Source organism: Agelaius tricolor, unplaced genomic scaffold (assembly GCF_023055355.1).
Source record: "Agelaius tricolor isolate 1412-34295 unplaced genomic scaffold, bAgeTri1.0.p SCAF_10, whole genome shotgun sequence".
Classification (NCBI taxonomy): Eukaryota; Metazoa; Chordata; class Aves; order Passeriformes; family Icteridae; genus Agelaius; species Agelaius tricolor.
In genome coordinates this window covers 29,830,979-29,844,653 of record NW_027269270.1, presented here as the reverse complement: position 1 = coordinate 29,844,653, position 13,675 = coordinate 29,830,979, and the positions used below count along the sequence as shown (strand labels likewise).

General features: G+C 40.7%; 1 protein-coding gene across 10 annotated transcripts in view; it reads right to left on the bottom strand.

Annotated features, from left to right (window-relative positions):
- The window catches only part of R3HDM1 (R3H domain containing 1), a 55,313-nt gene that overhangs the window by 23,944 nt on the left and 17,694 nt on the right, over positions 1–13,675 (bottom strand). For 5 of the 10 annotated variants that reach the window (XM_071435398.1, XM_071435400.1, XM_071435403.1 and 2 more), the window contains 10 exons: positions 13,430–13,489; positions 13,208–13,348; positions 10,606–10,714; positions 10,414–10,509; positions 9,074–9,111; positions 8,941–8,991; positions 8,575–8,786; positions 5,408–5,665; positions 2,773–2,927; positions 1,313–1,414 (listed from right to left, as the gene is read on the bottom strand). In XM_071435398.1, the coding sequence (XP_071291499.1) occupies positions 1,313–1,414; positions 2,773–2,927; positions 5,408–5,665; positions 8,575–8,786; positions 8,941–8,991; positions 9,074–9,111; positions 10,414–10,509; positions 10,606–10,714; positions 13,208–13,348; positions 13,430–13,489 (1,222 nt within the window). Of the gene's footprint in view, positions 1–1,312; positions 1,415–2,772; positions 2,928–5,407; positions 5,666–8,574; positions 8,787–8,940; positions 8,992–9,073; positions 9,112–10,413; positions 10,510–10,605; positions 10,715–11,599; positions 11,731–13,207; positions 13,349–13,429; positions 13,490–13,675 lie in introns of those variants that run through there. The other 5 variants (XM_071435401.1, XM_071435405.1, XM_071435407.1 and 2 more) reach the window with 4 other exon arrangements.

Sequence of the window (13,675 nt, the reverse complement as noted above, 5' to 3'; positions counted from 1 at the left end):
TTCCCTCAACCCCACTGCTTCTTCCCAGACTCAACTTCACTCCCAGATCTTCCACCTCCTCCTCCAAGTATCACAAGGGATGGAGAATGGGGTTTGTGATTGGTTCCCAGTCCTGTATCTACTGCTTCTTCCTCCTCACGCTTCTGCTCCAGCATGGGGTCCCACCCACAGGATACATCCTTCACAATTCTCTTCAATGTGGGCTCGTCCCAAAGGCTGAAGTCCTTCAGGAATGCAGAGTCCTAGTGTGGGTCCTACCAGAAAAACTGATACCGAAGGCTCCAGCTTCCTTCAGAGCATCCATGGGATCCTCCAAGGGCTGCAGGATGGATATCTACTCCACCATGGTCCTTCATGGGCTTCAAGGGGAGAATCTGCTTCACAAGTCTCCTCCCCAGGCTGCAGGTTCTGCTCCAGCACCTGGAGCACCTCCTTGCTTTCCTCCCTCAATATCTGTGGAGCTGTTTCTCCCTCCTGTCCCTCACACCCTTTCCAAGCACACTGAGAGGTGCCACCAGTGTGAATGACTGACTCAGCTTGGGCTGTGCAGGGTCAGCCCCAGAGCTGCCTGAAATGGGCTCTGTCCAAGGTGGGGCAGATCCCAGGCTCTTCTCCCAGAAGCCATCCCTGCAGCTCCCTGCTCCAAAAGCTTGCCACATAAACTCAACACAAACATGCACTCAGTAGAGTATCAGAGCAGACTTTGACCTGTTCAGATCTCCCTAGTTCAGTCTAATCCAGTTCAGATTCTCCCTTGGATAACAACTCTCCTTTACTAAGTTTCAGTTTCACTTTGTGTGACTTTTTTTCTTTTTTCCTGGTTTTTGATAGACTAAGGTATTTTATTTCCAGCTTCTACTTATTAAACAATAGATACTAGAGAAGTGGGACTGTTGAAAATTCTACCAGAGAAGCTACTAAAAGGTAACCAGAAAAAATCAGAGCAGCTGATCCCTCAGAATGTATTAAGGTTTAGCAGAAGAGTGAGCAGACAAGGAAACAATAGGAAGCAATGGAAAGAGGTTAATCCAGAGACATAAAAAGGTACTGACTGGCTAATGAAACAGCACTGAAAAGCTTTCTTTACAAAGGGAAAGGGAAAGAATGTATCTCAAAATACAGAGATATATCTATATAGCCTCAATTGCACGTATTCCTGCTGAATGTGAAATGTTCCCATCTCGGGCACTCCGGTGCTGGGTCACTGAGAGCCAGTCACTACCCTGGTATCACCAGCACTCAAGCAGCCAAGCAAAGGGCAGCAGGCACCAGAGGAGCCCGTGCAAGGAGCAGAGAAGAGAAGGTGTAATACCACAGAGTATTGCTGTGCAGAGGAGGCTGGCAGGAGCGGGGGTGGGTACGACACTGCAGAGTACTGGACAGGCTGGGAGGAAGGCTGCAGAGCCCGCAGAGGCTGCAGAAATAACAGGGTTATGAACAAGGTTAACACCAGAGCAAGAGAAGTGAAAACAAGTCTTTTGTAACAGAGAAACTGTGCTCCAGAAGAGCAACTTGCTCCACTCTCAGAAACAGAATGGATACCTCTTTTTTCTTAAGCCTAAGCCCACATAGAATGAAAACAGAAATAACTCTGAATATCTGTGTCCCATAAGACATCTATTGCTTTATTGTTATACACTATATTAGCTATCTCAGCAAATTGTTTCTATTTAATATTTACTGTTTGCTTCAGAGAGACTAAAAACTCCACTCGCATTTTAAACATGAACTCCTTCAAAGCACCTAAAGGCAGAATGAATTTACTACTAACCATGAATTCAAACATACTACTTTCATTTACTCAACAGTACTAAAATATTTTCCCTAGATAGTTATCATTGCTCATAATATTTCAGGCTGGTTTAATTCCAGCATCCATTGAAAAAGTGATCAGAGAATTAGTAAAGAATTTGTGAAGAAAATAGCAAATATTACATACACACTACTGTGAACTAGAAGGAGTACAAATGAGACCTTTTTCAAAACAGACCAGCTCTACTGTGGCATACCCAGCTATCTGAACAGGTTTAAAGAGGGAAAACAAACAAACAAAGGTAAAAGGCTTAGGTGAAGTTCTATAAATAACTTTTCAATAAAATTTAAGAACCATCTGAAAATACCACAGGAGACTACAGTCAGTACCTTGGTGCCTGAAATAGCTGCTGTGGAGAGGGAGAACCCTCCCTTCTCCTGTCCAAGCATTTCGCTTTTCTTCTCCTTCTAGGGCTGGGGCAGTCTTTAATCTGGCCTATTTTACTAAACTCTTGTACAAGACAAGGATAAAATACATTTTGTACTCGTGTGCGTGGTTTTGTGAGCAGAATATGCTGAAGTGTTACTCATGAGAAGTTCATGCTGTACCAGTCCTGAGCTACTCCTACTGTGCCATGACTCCTGCTTGTGCTGTACAGCCCAGGAATTTATCTGGCTGAGAAACAACCCTGAGACAAGAAGCCCAAGGTTCCAGTTGGATTAACTCTTTCCAGCTGCCAACTATATTGCTTTTAATGCCTGGGTAACTCCACAGTGCAATTAGGGATGAAGGCAGAATCTCTTGTTCTTGGTTACAGAATATTTTCATACTAAAATTCCTCAGTATTTTTAAGAAGAGGCTGCCTACCATGCTCAGGCATGATCAGAGCTGACAGTTGTGAGGAGTGGGAGGGAAAAAGCCCAGTTCCCCTAATGTGTGTGAGCGTTCTCCCCATCCAGCGCAGAAGAACAAATAACCCCCACCCCTGGCGTCCCTGAGCACGTGTTTGACAAGTGCACCTGTGAGAGGATGGGGTTGGCTCCGGGCTGGTGCTGGCTGGGGCTGGGCAGGGCTGGCTGAGGTGCAGCTCCAGGCACTTGGCTCCTACCAGGCTGCTGAGGCAGGGGAGGGTTGTACACCACCGGAGTGCCGTCGGGATTGAGGAACGGCTGACCTGCCCGGGGAGACACAACAGACACAGCCAGCTGCACATCCCAGCTGGGACAGAACACACAAACGTACCTACAGCAGGCAGAGTCAATACAGTAACAACACTGAAATACAAGGGAAGCCATTCTGGTTTATATGAGATTCATGCCAAATAAATGCCCACAACCATAACAGCAATGACTACATGCAGCTAAAACCCAAAACATTGAAGCTAAACAAAGATACCCCAGTCTTTACGTAGTGAACACACATAAAATTTTTCTTATACGCTACTCATCTTGGAACTTGATTTTTAACCCAATAGATTGAATATGACAGGAGTAATAAAGGAAAGCTCTACAAAAAAACTGTTTTAATTTTAAAAATTTACCTCCTTTAATCAATTTGAAAACCAGTCAGAACACAGGAGAGCTTAAAGGCAAGTATTTTTTGAAAACTATATAAAGCAATAGCTGCCCTGGCATTCCCATGACTGCTAATGAGATTACTGATAAAAGACTCTCTTCCCCTATTCTTAGATTAATTGGCTTTTAGCTTTCAAAATAAATAACACAGAATTATTCTCCTATTTAATAATTTGCAACCTTAGTATTACAGCAATGGGCCAATGAAAAAGAATTGAAAAATAAATAGCATAAAAGTAAATTATAAAAATACCCAGTGATTTCTTTTTGTGCCTGGTTGGAAAAAACCAAAACAAATCTCAGGAACAACAGCCTGGCTGGCAAGGACCTGTGCCTACCTGCTTAGTGACACGTGTTGGCTTATTCTGATGCTTAAAGGGCCCAACACTGATGTAAATTTTTCTCTCCTCTGATTTAAAGATGTTCTTATCCTTTCTAAAAAGGTTTAAACTGAGCCTAAAGCCTTTGCACCCTGTCAAAGCAGGCTAATGCTCCTCCAGACTTCTTGGTGCCATCATACTTAACTGCAACTGCCCAACATGAAGAGTGGAACAGCTACTGAAGAAAGGACTGAGGAATTCATGGCAGAGGGAGCATGAACATAAGCTCCAGCAGCTGGACTGCAGCTCATCAGGTGATACTCAACTGAGCTTAACAGATTTCTCTTCAACACTCAATAATTGGCAATGTTCACATCAATAGGGACTCCAATTTTCTTATTTCCTTTTACTACTTCATGCTAATCACCAGAGCTTCACTTATTTCTAATAGTGGCTGGCTAAGAATTGTCTTTTCCTAATGACCAAGGCACAGATTCCTCTGTCAGAAACCCTGAGGAACCAATCTCTGCTTTGGCTGGCACTGGAACAGTAAAGCCAGAGGAACAATTATAGAATATGATGATTCCAGTACACTGGAAATCAAAGTTTATCTGCACCTAAATGTTCCTTGTTCTCCAAGTGTTCTTTGTCTTCTACTAGAAGCTCATTAGACACTAACATAATTATCAAAGACTACTAATGAACTTAGCTCTAAGATGACAAATACATTCTCCTCCAAATCCAATGGCTATCTATGAAAATTAAGTCCTACAGCAATTCATTTGTAACCAAATTTTTAGCAATTCATTCATATTAAGGAAAAAGAGGAATTTATCTATTTCAATGTTATACCTTCTAGTGAAAGAAATTATTTACTTCATTTAACAACCCCAATGAGAAACATTTTGCTTCAAACATCATGTGCAATTATATTCAAACATAATCAAGTCCATCTACAGAATGATGGTAAGTATATCCTGAAGTATTTTCTTTTCTACAATGAAAACAAATAATTATACTAAAATTTTGACCTTTCACATAAAAGGTAAATTAAATTTTTCAGTATTTCCTAATTTTTCAATAAAAGTTTGCCCTGGGAACGCTAATTATTTAATCCAGACAAGTTATTACATATCTCCTTGCATCTACATTATGAAGCAACAATTTTCTACTACTTACTAAAAAATACCAGTATTGGCCAATTACACCAACACTGATTTAATCCTGTTTTAAAGCGACAAGGACAAGTTTAGAAATAGTATTTCATCCTGTGCTTCTTTCTTTCACTTGTATTAACAGCCTTGAGCATAAAGACATGAGTATTTTGCATCAAAAAAAAAGAAGGATGATAAGTTCTTTCAAGTCAATATAAATCCTATCTCAGGCTCTCTCCCCTCACTGAAACTGGGTTATAGAAGCACTGGAAAGGACATTTTCCTCTCCTGAAAAAAGCTGAAACAATTAAGTTATTCTGTGTTCTGGACAGTAACTCATATGATTTTTATATTTTGTGCAAGTCACTCATATATGCAATTTAAAACTCTTCTAGAGAAAATCATGTGAGTTTATTCCTTCCTTTGATCCTCCAGTCATACTTCCTTGTTAAATGAAGTGCATTGAATGAACACAACCACATTAAAAAAAATGAAGAGAAAAATAAAGGACAAAGGACAATAGTGACACGAAGCCTTATGCAAACACTCGTGCATTCTTTTCCAAGTTCCCCAGTGTAACACAGACACCCCCAAGCATGTACCAACCTGTTTGAGGGTTGACCAGCACACTGCCAGGCGGGATGCCCGCTGCTTCCAAGGGAAGCAGAAAGAAGCTGCTGCTAGCAGCAGGTGCCACTTGCCCGCTCATGCCACCATCAAAGGAAAGAGAGTTACTAGAGCTGACACTTGGATACACGGCAGGCGTGCCAGGGGAGGGCTGGCTTAGAGCTGGCACTGGAAGAGGCTGCTGGCTGTGAGAGAGAGAACCCGTGGAGGACCCTACACTACTAGAAGATTCTGAACCTAGGAAAGGAGTAATGAGAAATTGGTTTTACCTGGAGACAGTAACAGCAAGCTCACTTTAAAATATACACTTGTAAGTGCTCACCCTGAAAGCTCAGCATTAAGCACATTATTCACAGCAGCCTGGTCAATGGACTCCCCCTCCATCTCCCCTGGAATACCATTACAAGGTCCCTTCTGTGAACCAAGGGTCAATTCAGCACTGCTTTGCACTGCAAAGTAAGGCTTTCATATCTAGCTTGGTTTTCTGGTCAGAAAATGCATATTTGTACCTCCAGGATTCATGGAAGTGATTGGTCATTCCTGCAAAATGTTGGAGTGGATGCACTGGGGCAGTGAATCCCAGCCCCAGCTCCTGCAGCTGTGCAGGGAATGCACTGCAGGGCCCTGCTGACCCTGTGGGTTTGCTGGCTAAAGCCTCATGCCCTGCACACACTGCCTGCATTCAAGCAAGGACCAGTTTCTTTCCTCTGCTGGGGGTCAGATCTTCTCTGACTCACCTGCTGGACAATTTGCACTACACTAAAATCCTCAACACTGTTTGTTTCCTTTTCTGACAATTTGCAGGCTGAAACCAAGAATATAGCTAGGAAAAATGAAATGAGAGTAAGATGGTAGCTTTAGCCTGGCTTTATGCAACAATTCAAATTTCAAAGGAGGATGAAACAGCCAATTGAAATCAGTACTCATTTTACAGACATGAATTACTATAAACATTGCAAGGCAGTGGAGAACCAGACCCTGAGCTTTCTGAAAGCCAAGGCATGCAGCTAAAAGAAATATTCCAAAAGTCCAGTATGGAGAGGTCTGTGGAACTGCTGCTCCCAGATCACCTGACACCTCGAGCTTTAGGTATAACTTTAGCAAAGACTTTGTAAGTGCATGATACTTGCAGTACTTGGAAACAGAACACAGTTGTTTAAATTTACAAACTCTCCATTAGCAGCCTCTATACAATCAAGAAGAAAAAGAAAGACTCAAAAAGCACTCAGATGGAATTTATGTACCGCTTGAAGTTACTCTGCAATCCCTTATAAAAGTTGCTAATTGTAATCCTTCAACTTGTGTTTACAAAGAGAGCATAGCTTGAAGCATTGGCCATTTTTATTGCTGAATTAAGTGAAATCAAAGCTATTAATTATAAACTGGGCGATACAGCACATCCCAGCTCTGTAAAACCATCACTGCCTGACCAGAGTTACCTGGATTCATTTCCAAGTGTGTTCACTTCTAGATTATGCAGAGAAGTGAGGCTAAGGCCATTGTAACCAGAGCCAATCACATCCCTGAACAACGTGAACAAACCCAAGCTCAACATGTGCCAATCACAACCTGGAACTGCATGAAGCAACAAGCATCAAGGTGGGCATTTCCAGCCTAGAATGTCCAAATTCTCAGAATGCCAAAATAAAGACTCCAGCAAAAATTTTAAGAATCCTTTTATGTTCTTGAAATTTAGCCAACAAAGATTTCTAAGAATGTATTTGATTGTCAGGCTGCAGTTTCTTTTCAAGCTGTGCCAAATAGCATCACTACACTGCTAGTGGAATAATTCCATATGATGGCACAATTTTACAGCAGAAATACCTTGAACTGGTTTGGGTCTTTTTTATACAAGTATACAATGGACAAACAGAATTTGTTACTGTTTTACTGCATTAATATATAGCAGTGTGGCCATATGCCTAAAAGGTAGTAGTGGTTTAAGGAAAAGCAAAAAATTTAAATAGATTCTCTTTAGAAACCAGTTTTATAAATAAGATCCAAAGCCAATACTAATAAGGTAGGCAATTATATTATGCTTTTTTATAGTTCTGTTTCAAATTCTGAAATAGCCAGCAATAACACACCCATGTATTACAAGCCTGAAAATTCTCCAGAGATTAGCAACTGGAACAAATTATGTTGGCATTTGAAATACAAATATTTACTAAGTTTCATTTTTGACCCACAGAAGATTCATTCCCATATTTTCTGAGATTTTGTTTTCACATTAATTACAAGTTAACCCCCTTTGAAACCCTGACTCCTTATAAGAATTTTCTCCCACATTTTTGAATTTGAAAACTAAACAGTAAACTTCGTTCCACTGACCTCATTTCTCAGCAGTCTAAAAATTAAGTAAGCATTTGAGCCATATTCATTTTGATTTAACAATAGAAAGAGAACACAATAAAAATAACCACCAATTCATAGGCTCTAAAGCTGTTTTATCTGACAAGTAGGATAACAGTGCAGAATTTCCTAAGATGTTGCAATGCAGTTTTGTGTAGCCATGACATTTTCTGAAAAAGGATTTGTCCTCCTGAGAAGCTGAGAGGCCTCAGGAACAAAATGTAACCAATGGTTATCTGCTGCTGTGGAATGCAACAGCTGGATCTGTGATTGGCCATTAATTAGAAACAACCACATGAGACCAATCACAGTGAGCTGGCTTGGACTCTCTTGTCTGAGACACAAGCCTTTGTTATTCATTCCTTCTTTTTCTATTCTTAGCCAGCTTTCTATTCTTTTAGTATAGTTTTAATATAATATATATAATAAAATAATAAATCAAGCCTTCTGAACCATGGAGTCAGATCCTCGTCTCTTCCCTCATCCTAAGACCCCTGTGAACACCGTCACAGTTTTGTCCCACTGGAAATCGAGACCTGAACCCCAAATATTTTATACTAAAATATTTCTGGTAAAAAAAGTTTTCAAACCCTTTGCATGAGATGAAAGGCATTGGCACACTTGGAAATTCTCCTTCCAAAGCCGGAAGTGTTTGCTGCATTTGTCACATTCGGGCTCTAGGGCTGGGTCTGTAGGTGTATCCCGAGAGAATGGGATGCAGGGAGCCTCCCCACGGGAGCACCAGGCACGCCCCCCCGGCTCAGCCGCCAGAGCCCGCCCCGAGGCTGCCGTACCTGTTTTGGACAGCCTGCCCGTGCTCTTGCTGCTGGCAGAGCTGTCCCCGCGGCTCAGCACCGAGATGCCGCTGAAGCTGCTGGCCTTGGTGACGGCGGGTTTCAGGTTGCGCAGGGAGCTGTCGGAGTCCGTGCTGCTCCAGGGCCGCGGCTCCGTCTCCGTGCTGCTCTGGTGGCTGTTGGCCGATCTCCCCGATGCCTCCTTATTGATTCTGCAAGTTACAAACTCAACTGTTAGCACGAGCAGCGCTTGCAAAGGAAGGGAAAAGGAAAAAAAAAAAAAGAAAACAAAAAAAACAAGAAAGAAAAGGTAAATGCATGCAGAATACTTTAGGTTTTGTTTTTTTAAAAGAAAGCATCAAATACCTAAGTATCTGTCGTCTTTGTTGTGTACTATTAGTTTCTTCCTCCTGGATTCTGTTGACATTTTAATAAGATAGCTTAATATTTATTAAGAAAATAGGAAGACAAAACAGAATTAAACAGTAATTTTTCTTACCTTTTATCAGTGAAATAATTCTCTTGGGAACACAGGGACTGAGGGGCAAAGAAGTGCAGAAATTAATATGAATGGCATTTAGAAACCCTACTACAGAACACACAGCAATCTGGAGTCTTCTGCATTATACACAGACTTCTACAGCACCCTCTTTATATTAAGCTGCCTGAAAAACTTTACCTGTTGGTGAACAATTTCCATGAGGAAACAAGACAACATAAAAAGGCCCATGTGCAGGAGATCAAAGTCAGCATGAGGATAGTTACAATGCTGTGAGTTGGTTTCTATCAGACTGTTTCTGAAGTTACAATTCTTCCCTTGGGCCTTTGGTGCCTTCTGTCACTTGCAGCTGGAGTGTGATTCCCAGGGCTGTCACAGCACCTGAGCTGCCTTGTCTTCTGCTGGGAAGGGTGGAGGGGGAGAGGCCACTGCTGCTGCAGTAACTGCTCAGTGCCCTGGGTACCAGTCTGGGTGAGCTACAGAGCACTTGCAACAGAACCAAAAAGGCTGCTCCTGACTCAAATTATGTTGTCCTTGACTGTGACTCCCAACATCTGGCACAAAGCTTTTAAAGGTTTAATACATAGTAAATTAAAATGCAAAAGGAAAATGCAATTTTATATCCAAAAGTCCATTCTTCTTGTTTGTAACTAAGGTGAACAGAAAAATATAAATTAGCCTCTCAAGAGCTCATTACTCTCTTTGGAATCTGGTTTTTGGATGTGCAAGAGTTATAGATAAATGTCAGAAGTGGATTATTAAAAGTAACACATATTTTTAAAGACATATTTGTTCTGTTTTACTCAATATAATCACTACTTGCAATTGAATTGTAGCCTACAATGTTGTCTTGTAGGGTATCTCCAGTCAGGAGATCAGATTCCTGACAAGAATTTCACATATTGGACCTCAAATCATTTTACTGTTACCACTCATAATGTGGCTGCTATAGATACAAGTGAGAAAAGAGTTTGTTTTTTAATTTTCTTGGGTTTTTTTCTTCTTTTAATTATTGCTCTGAGCAACTGACATGATTGCAGTACCAAAACTCTGTAACTTAATTTGCAGTGAGGGACAAAACAATGAAAAGGGGGGAAATGCATTGCACTAGGTAACACTAGAGAACACTCCTCAATAATTCTTGGGTTGTTTGAGTTTCATACAGCAGCGATTAGAGAAAACAGATTTCTCAGTAACTGCAATATCATTTAAAGCCCACTCAGGCCACATTCTCTTATCTGCTCAGTGTCATTCAGAATCAGTTTCCTGGAAAGCCACCTGTGCATGTATGTGTGTGAAGGGTTCATAGAAAACAGTGCCAGACTGGTTTTGATACGTACATCTTGTGCAAATATCCTTTCTCTAGCTCTCTGATATTCTTCTTCACGTTCTTCTATAGATTTACTTCTTCTGTCATCTTTTAATCGTATTCTCATCTAAATTGAGTGGTACAGTGTTATTTTGCAAAGGAAAACAGTAAGAATGCACAGTCAAACACAGCAAGTGGAAAGAATAAGCCATGTGTGCTTTACCTGGTTGTCATCTTTGTCTAAACTAGAGTTATCTCTCTTAAGGATGTACCGCTTCTGGAAGTCATCGCTCTTCTCATCCTTTATATGCTCACAAAACTTTTGGTCAGGTCTGAGAAAAGTTGTTACAAAGAAAACATTTATGGTTTTGTAAACATACTGTACGCACAGTGGAACAAACTGAAATATATTCAGGTGTAATTTAAAATATACTTAATATTCCAACTGAAATAAATAGAGTTTGGCTGTCTGGGCAATGGAAAAGATATGGTGCACCCCTGACAGGTCCTGTCCTGAGGCATAACAAACCTGCTTTTAAAAACCTCTTCCTCCTTCAAAGCTTTTGCTGCAACTCCCAGTTAAGGTGGGAAGCAAACCACATGCCCTTGGGGAATCAGAAGTGCTTTTGAATCCCAACTGGTGCCATGCAATGGATATTGGGCATGCATGGAAATGAAGACAGGTGTTTGCCGCTAGAGCCGCAATACCTCAGAGTTCATTTCAAGGGAAAACAGAAGAAAGAAGGTAGAAGAGAAAGCACTGAAATTTAGAAACTTCTAAAACAAAATTAAGCAGAAATGAGTAAGAGAAGAACAGTATAATGCAGGCAAGCAAGAGCTTCACACAGTCATAGGGAGAGAGTGAAGCAACAGATTATAAATAATGCTTTGGTATTTTGTCTACTTTGTGAAGGAAAAAGTGGTATTTTGCAAATCCTTGTTATTAAAGAGAGATACCAAGTACCTGAATAATAAAACAACTGCTATCGTAAGAGAAGAGCTCAGACAATCAGGAAATATTTGTCTAATAGAGGACAGAATGTCCTCTATTAGAGAATAAATGTATGCTCTTCTCTATTTCTGTTATTTGTCATTACCTAGGACTTCTGGATGGAGTGAGGGGAGCTCTTTCTATGAAACAGCCAGCCCTGCCTATTGGGTACTGGCTGCCCAAACATAATTAGCAGGCATTTCAGAGAACCTTTAGACTGTCTTACCTCTTTCTTTTAAAGGTCTCTGAATTTACTGCCCTGCAATCACCAACTCCCACTCCACTGAGACGTGCCAGTGTGCACTGGGTGGTTGATGTCAGTAACATCCCTGCTCGGCGAGGGAGCCGCGAACCTGCCTATGAGGAAAAGGTAAGTTTGGCTTTATTCCACATGGAGCAGATCTCCAAGGTTTTCTTTCTAAATTCTTATTTTGTATCCAAAGTGATTTAAAATAAGAATATTGAAAACATCAAGAATCTTTATGTCTGCAGGTTAGATGAAATGCCTGCTAATTAGTAACTACACCTACAGGGGCTTCCAGAGGCCACAAGCTATTTAAATATGGTCTAAATTTTTTTTTAAAAGCATAAAAATGAAATAATCTTTCACTAGTTCTTATTCCACAGTTGAAGTGGTAGACTGAAGCTTCAGTCTAGAGATGCTGGTAGATGCAAAGGCAACAGATTTGAAATGTTTGGCTTTCTAGCCAATTGAGATATAGATTGTACAGCCAAAGCAAAAACACATACATAAATAATAAAGGATTCAACATATATTTAAGCTCTCTATATATTTCTAAAACTTCTGAGGACAAACTGTTTACTTAAGTGCAATTTCAGTGTGGCATATCATTTCAATCCTACTGACTCTAAAATAGGGTGGATAATTAGATCTTTTTCTCCCAAAGCTATAAGGAGTGTACCTAAAGACTGAGATTAAGATATGCAGGCACTGTAAACTCCTGTTTTCATGTTCAAGACCAACAAAACACGGTGTCAGGCAAATGCTCTAAGTTAAAACTAGAAACTAGGTGGCATAAATATGTCAACACATTAAACCTTTGTCTTTTTGAGAGAGAATGAGGAGACAGAGCAAGTGCAGAGAATGGAGAGAACAGCTGGGTCCCTTGAATGAAAACCTCAATTCCACACAGGTTTCAGAGTTGCTGTGGCCTGCCCCAGTGCTATCTTCTCTGCAATATGGATTTTCCTGGGGGTTTCTCCAAGAACCCCCCAGCCCTCACAGTAAAGCAGCACACCATGGCTTGTTAACCTGATTGACATTTCCATTGATGTCTGTCTCCCCTGCTATGTTTATTTGTAAGGCCATGAGAGATCTGTAAGCAACATTATTCCAACAGAAGAACTTCAACAGCTGAATTTTCCCAGTAGAATTTTACAATACAAAAGCCACAGTTGTGCAAGTCCCCTCCCTTCATCAAATCAGAAATGACCTGTTCTAAGATAAGAGCTGGCTCTGCTATCCAAAAGAAACAAAGAATGCACTTTGTACACTTTACTGGTGTAAATCTTTAAACAAACAAACAGTTGCTATAAATTCGCATTTCACAGAAACAAAATTAGCAATGAGTCTCTGCCAGAAAAGCAACAAAATTTCTTAACTCAGAGATAACATCCTTCTTTCCCCAAAGAATTCAAACATGTCACATTATCACACAGCAAAAACATCAACAGTAAAGGGCTCTAAACTACCTCTCCTTGATGCCTGCTCCCAGAGAGGAGACAGACCTCACCTGCTACAGCATCACTGCCTCACACATCCCAGGCGTTAGAGCTATGCATCAAAAGGGTTTTTCAAGGCTTTGACACTTACATTCTTGTATTGCTAGTTTTATTTACTATCACTGACTTCCCACTCTGGTCCACGTTGTGCTCTAATCCAAAGTAAGCAGCTACCCTGTGCAACAGCATTCTATGGTAAGATGTCATTGGGGGAAACTTTTTTCTTGGTACTCTGGAAGAAAGGAATAGTAGCTTTATTAAATAAACAGGAACACTCTTGAATTCTTTTTTCCTATGAGAGTACAGTACTTACTCATTATTACCAATGAAATCTAAAATTTCCTGTTCTAATTTCAGCAGCATCATTCTGTCCCTGAAAATAAAAACACAGCAACTCACATATGAGACACTCCAATAACTGCAGTTGTATTCATCTTAAGAATACACAGATCAGAGCTGTGATCAAGGGATGATGGCAGACTGGAAATAGGACCAGCAGGTGTCAAATGCAGAATTTTTAGGACAAGGTATTCTTTTCTTTGCTATTTTGTATTGAACC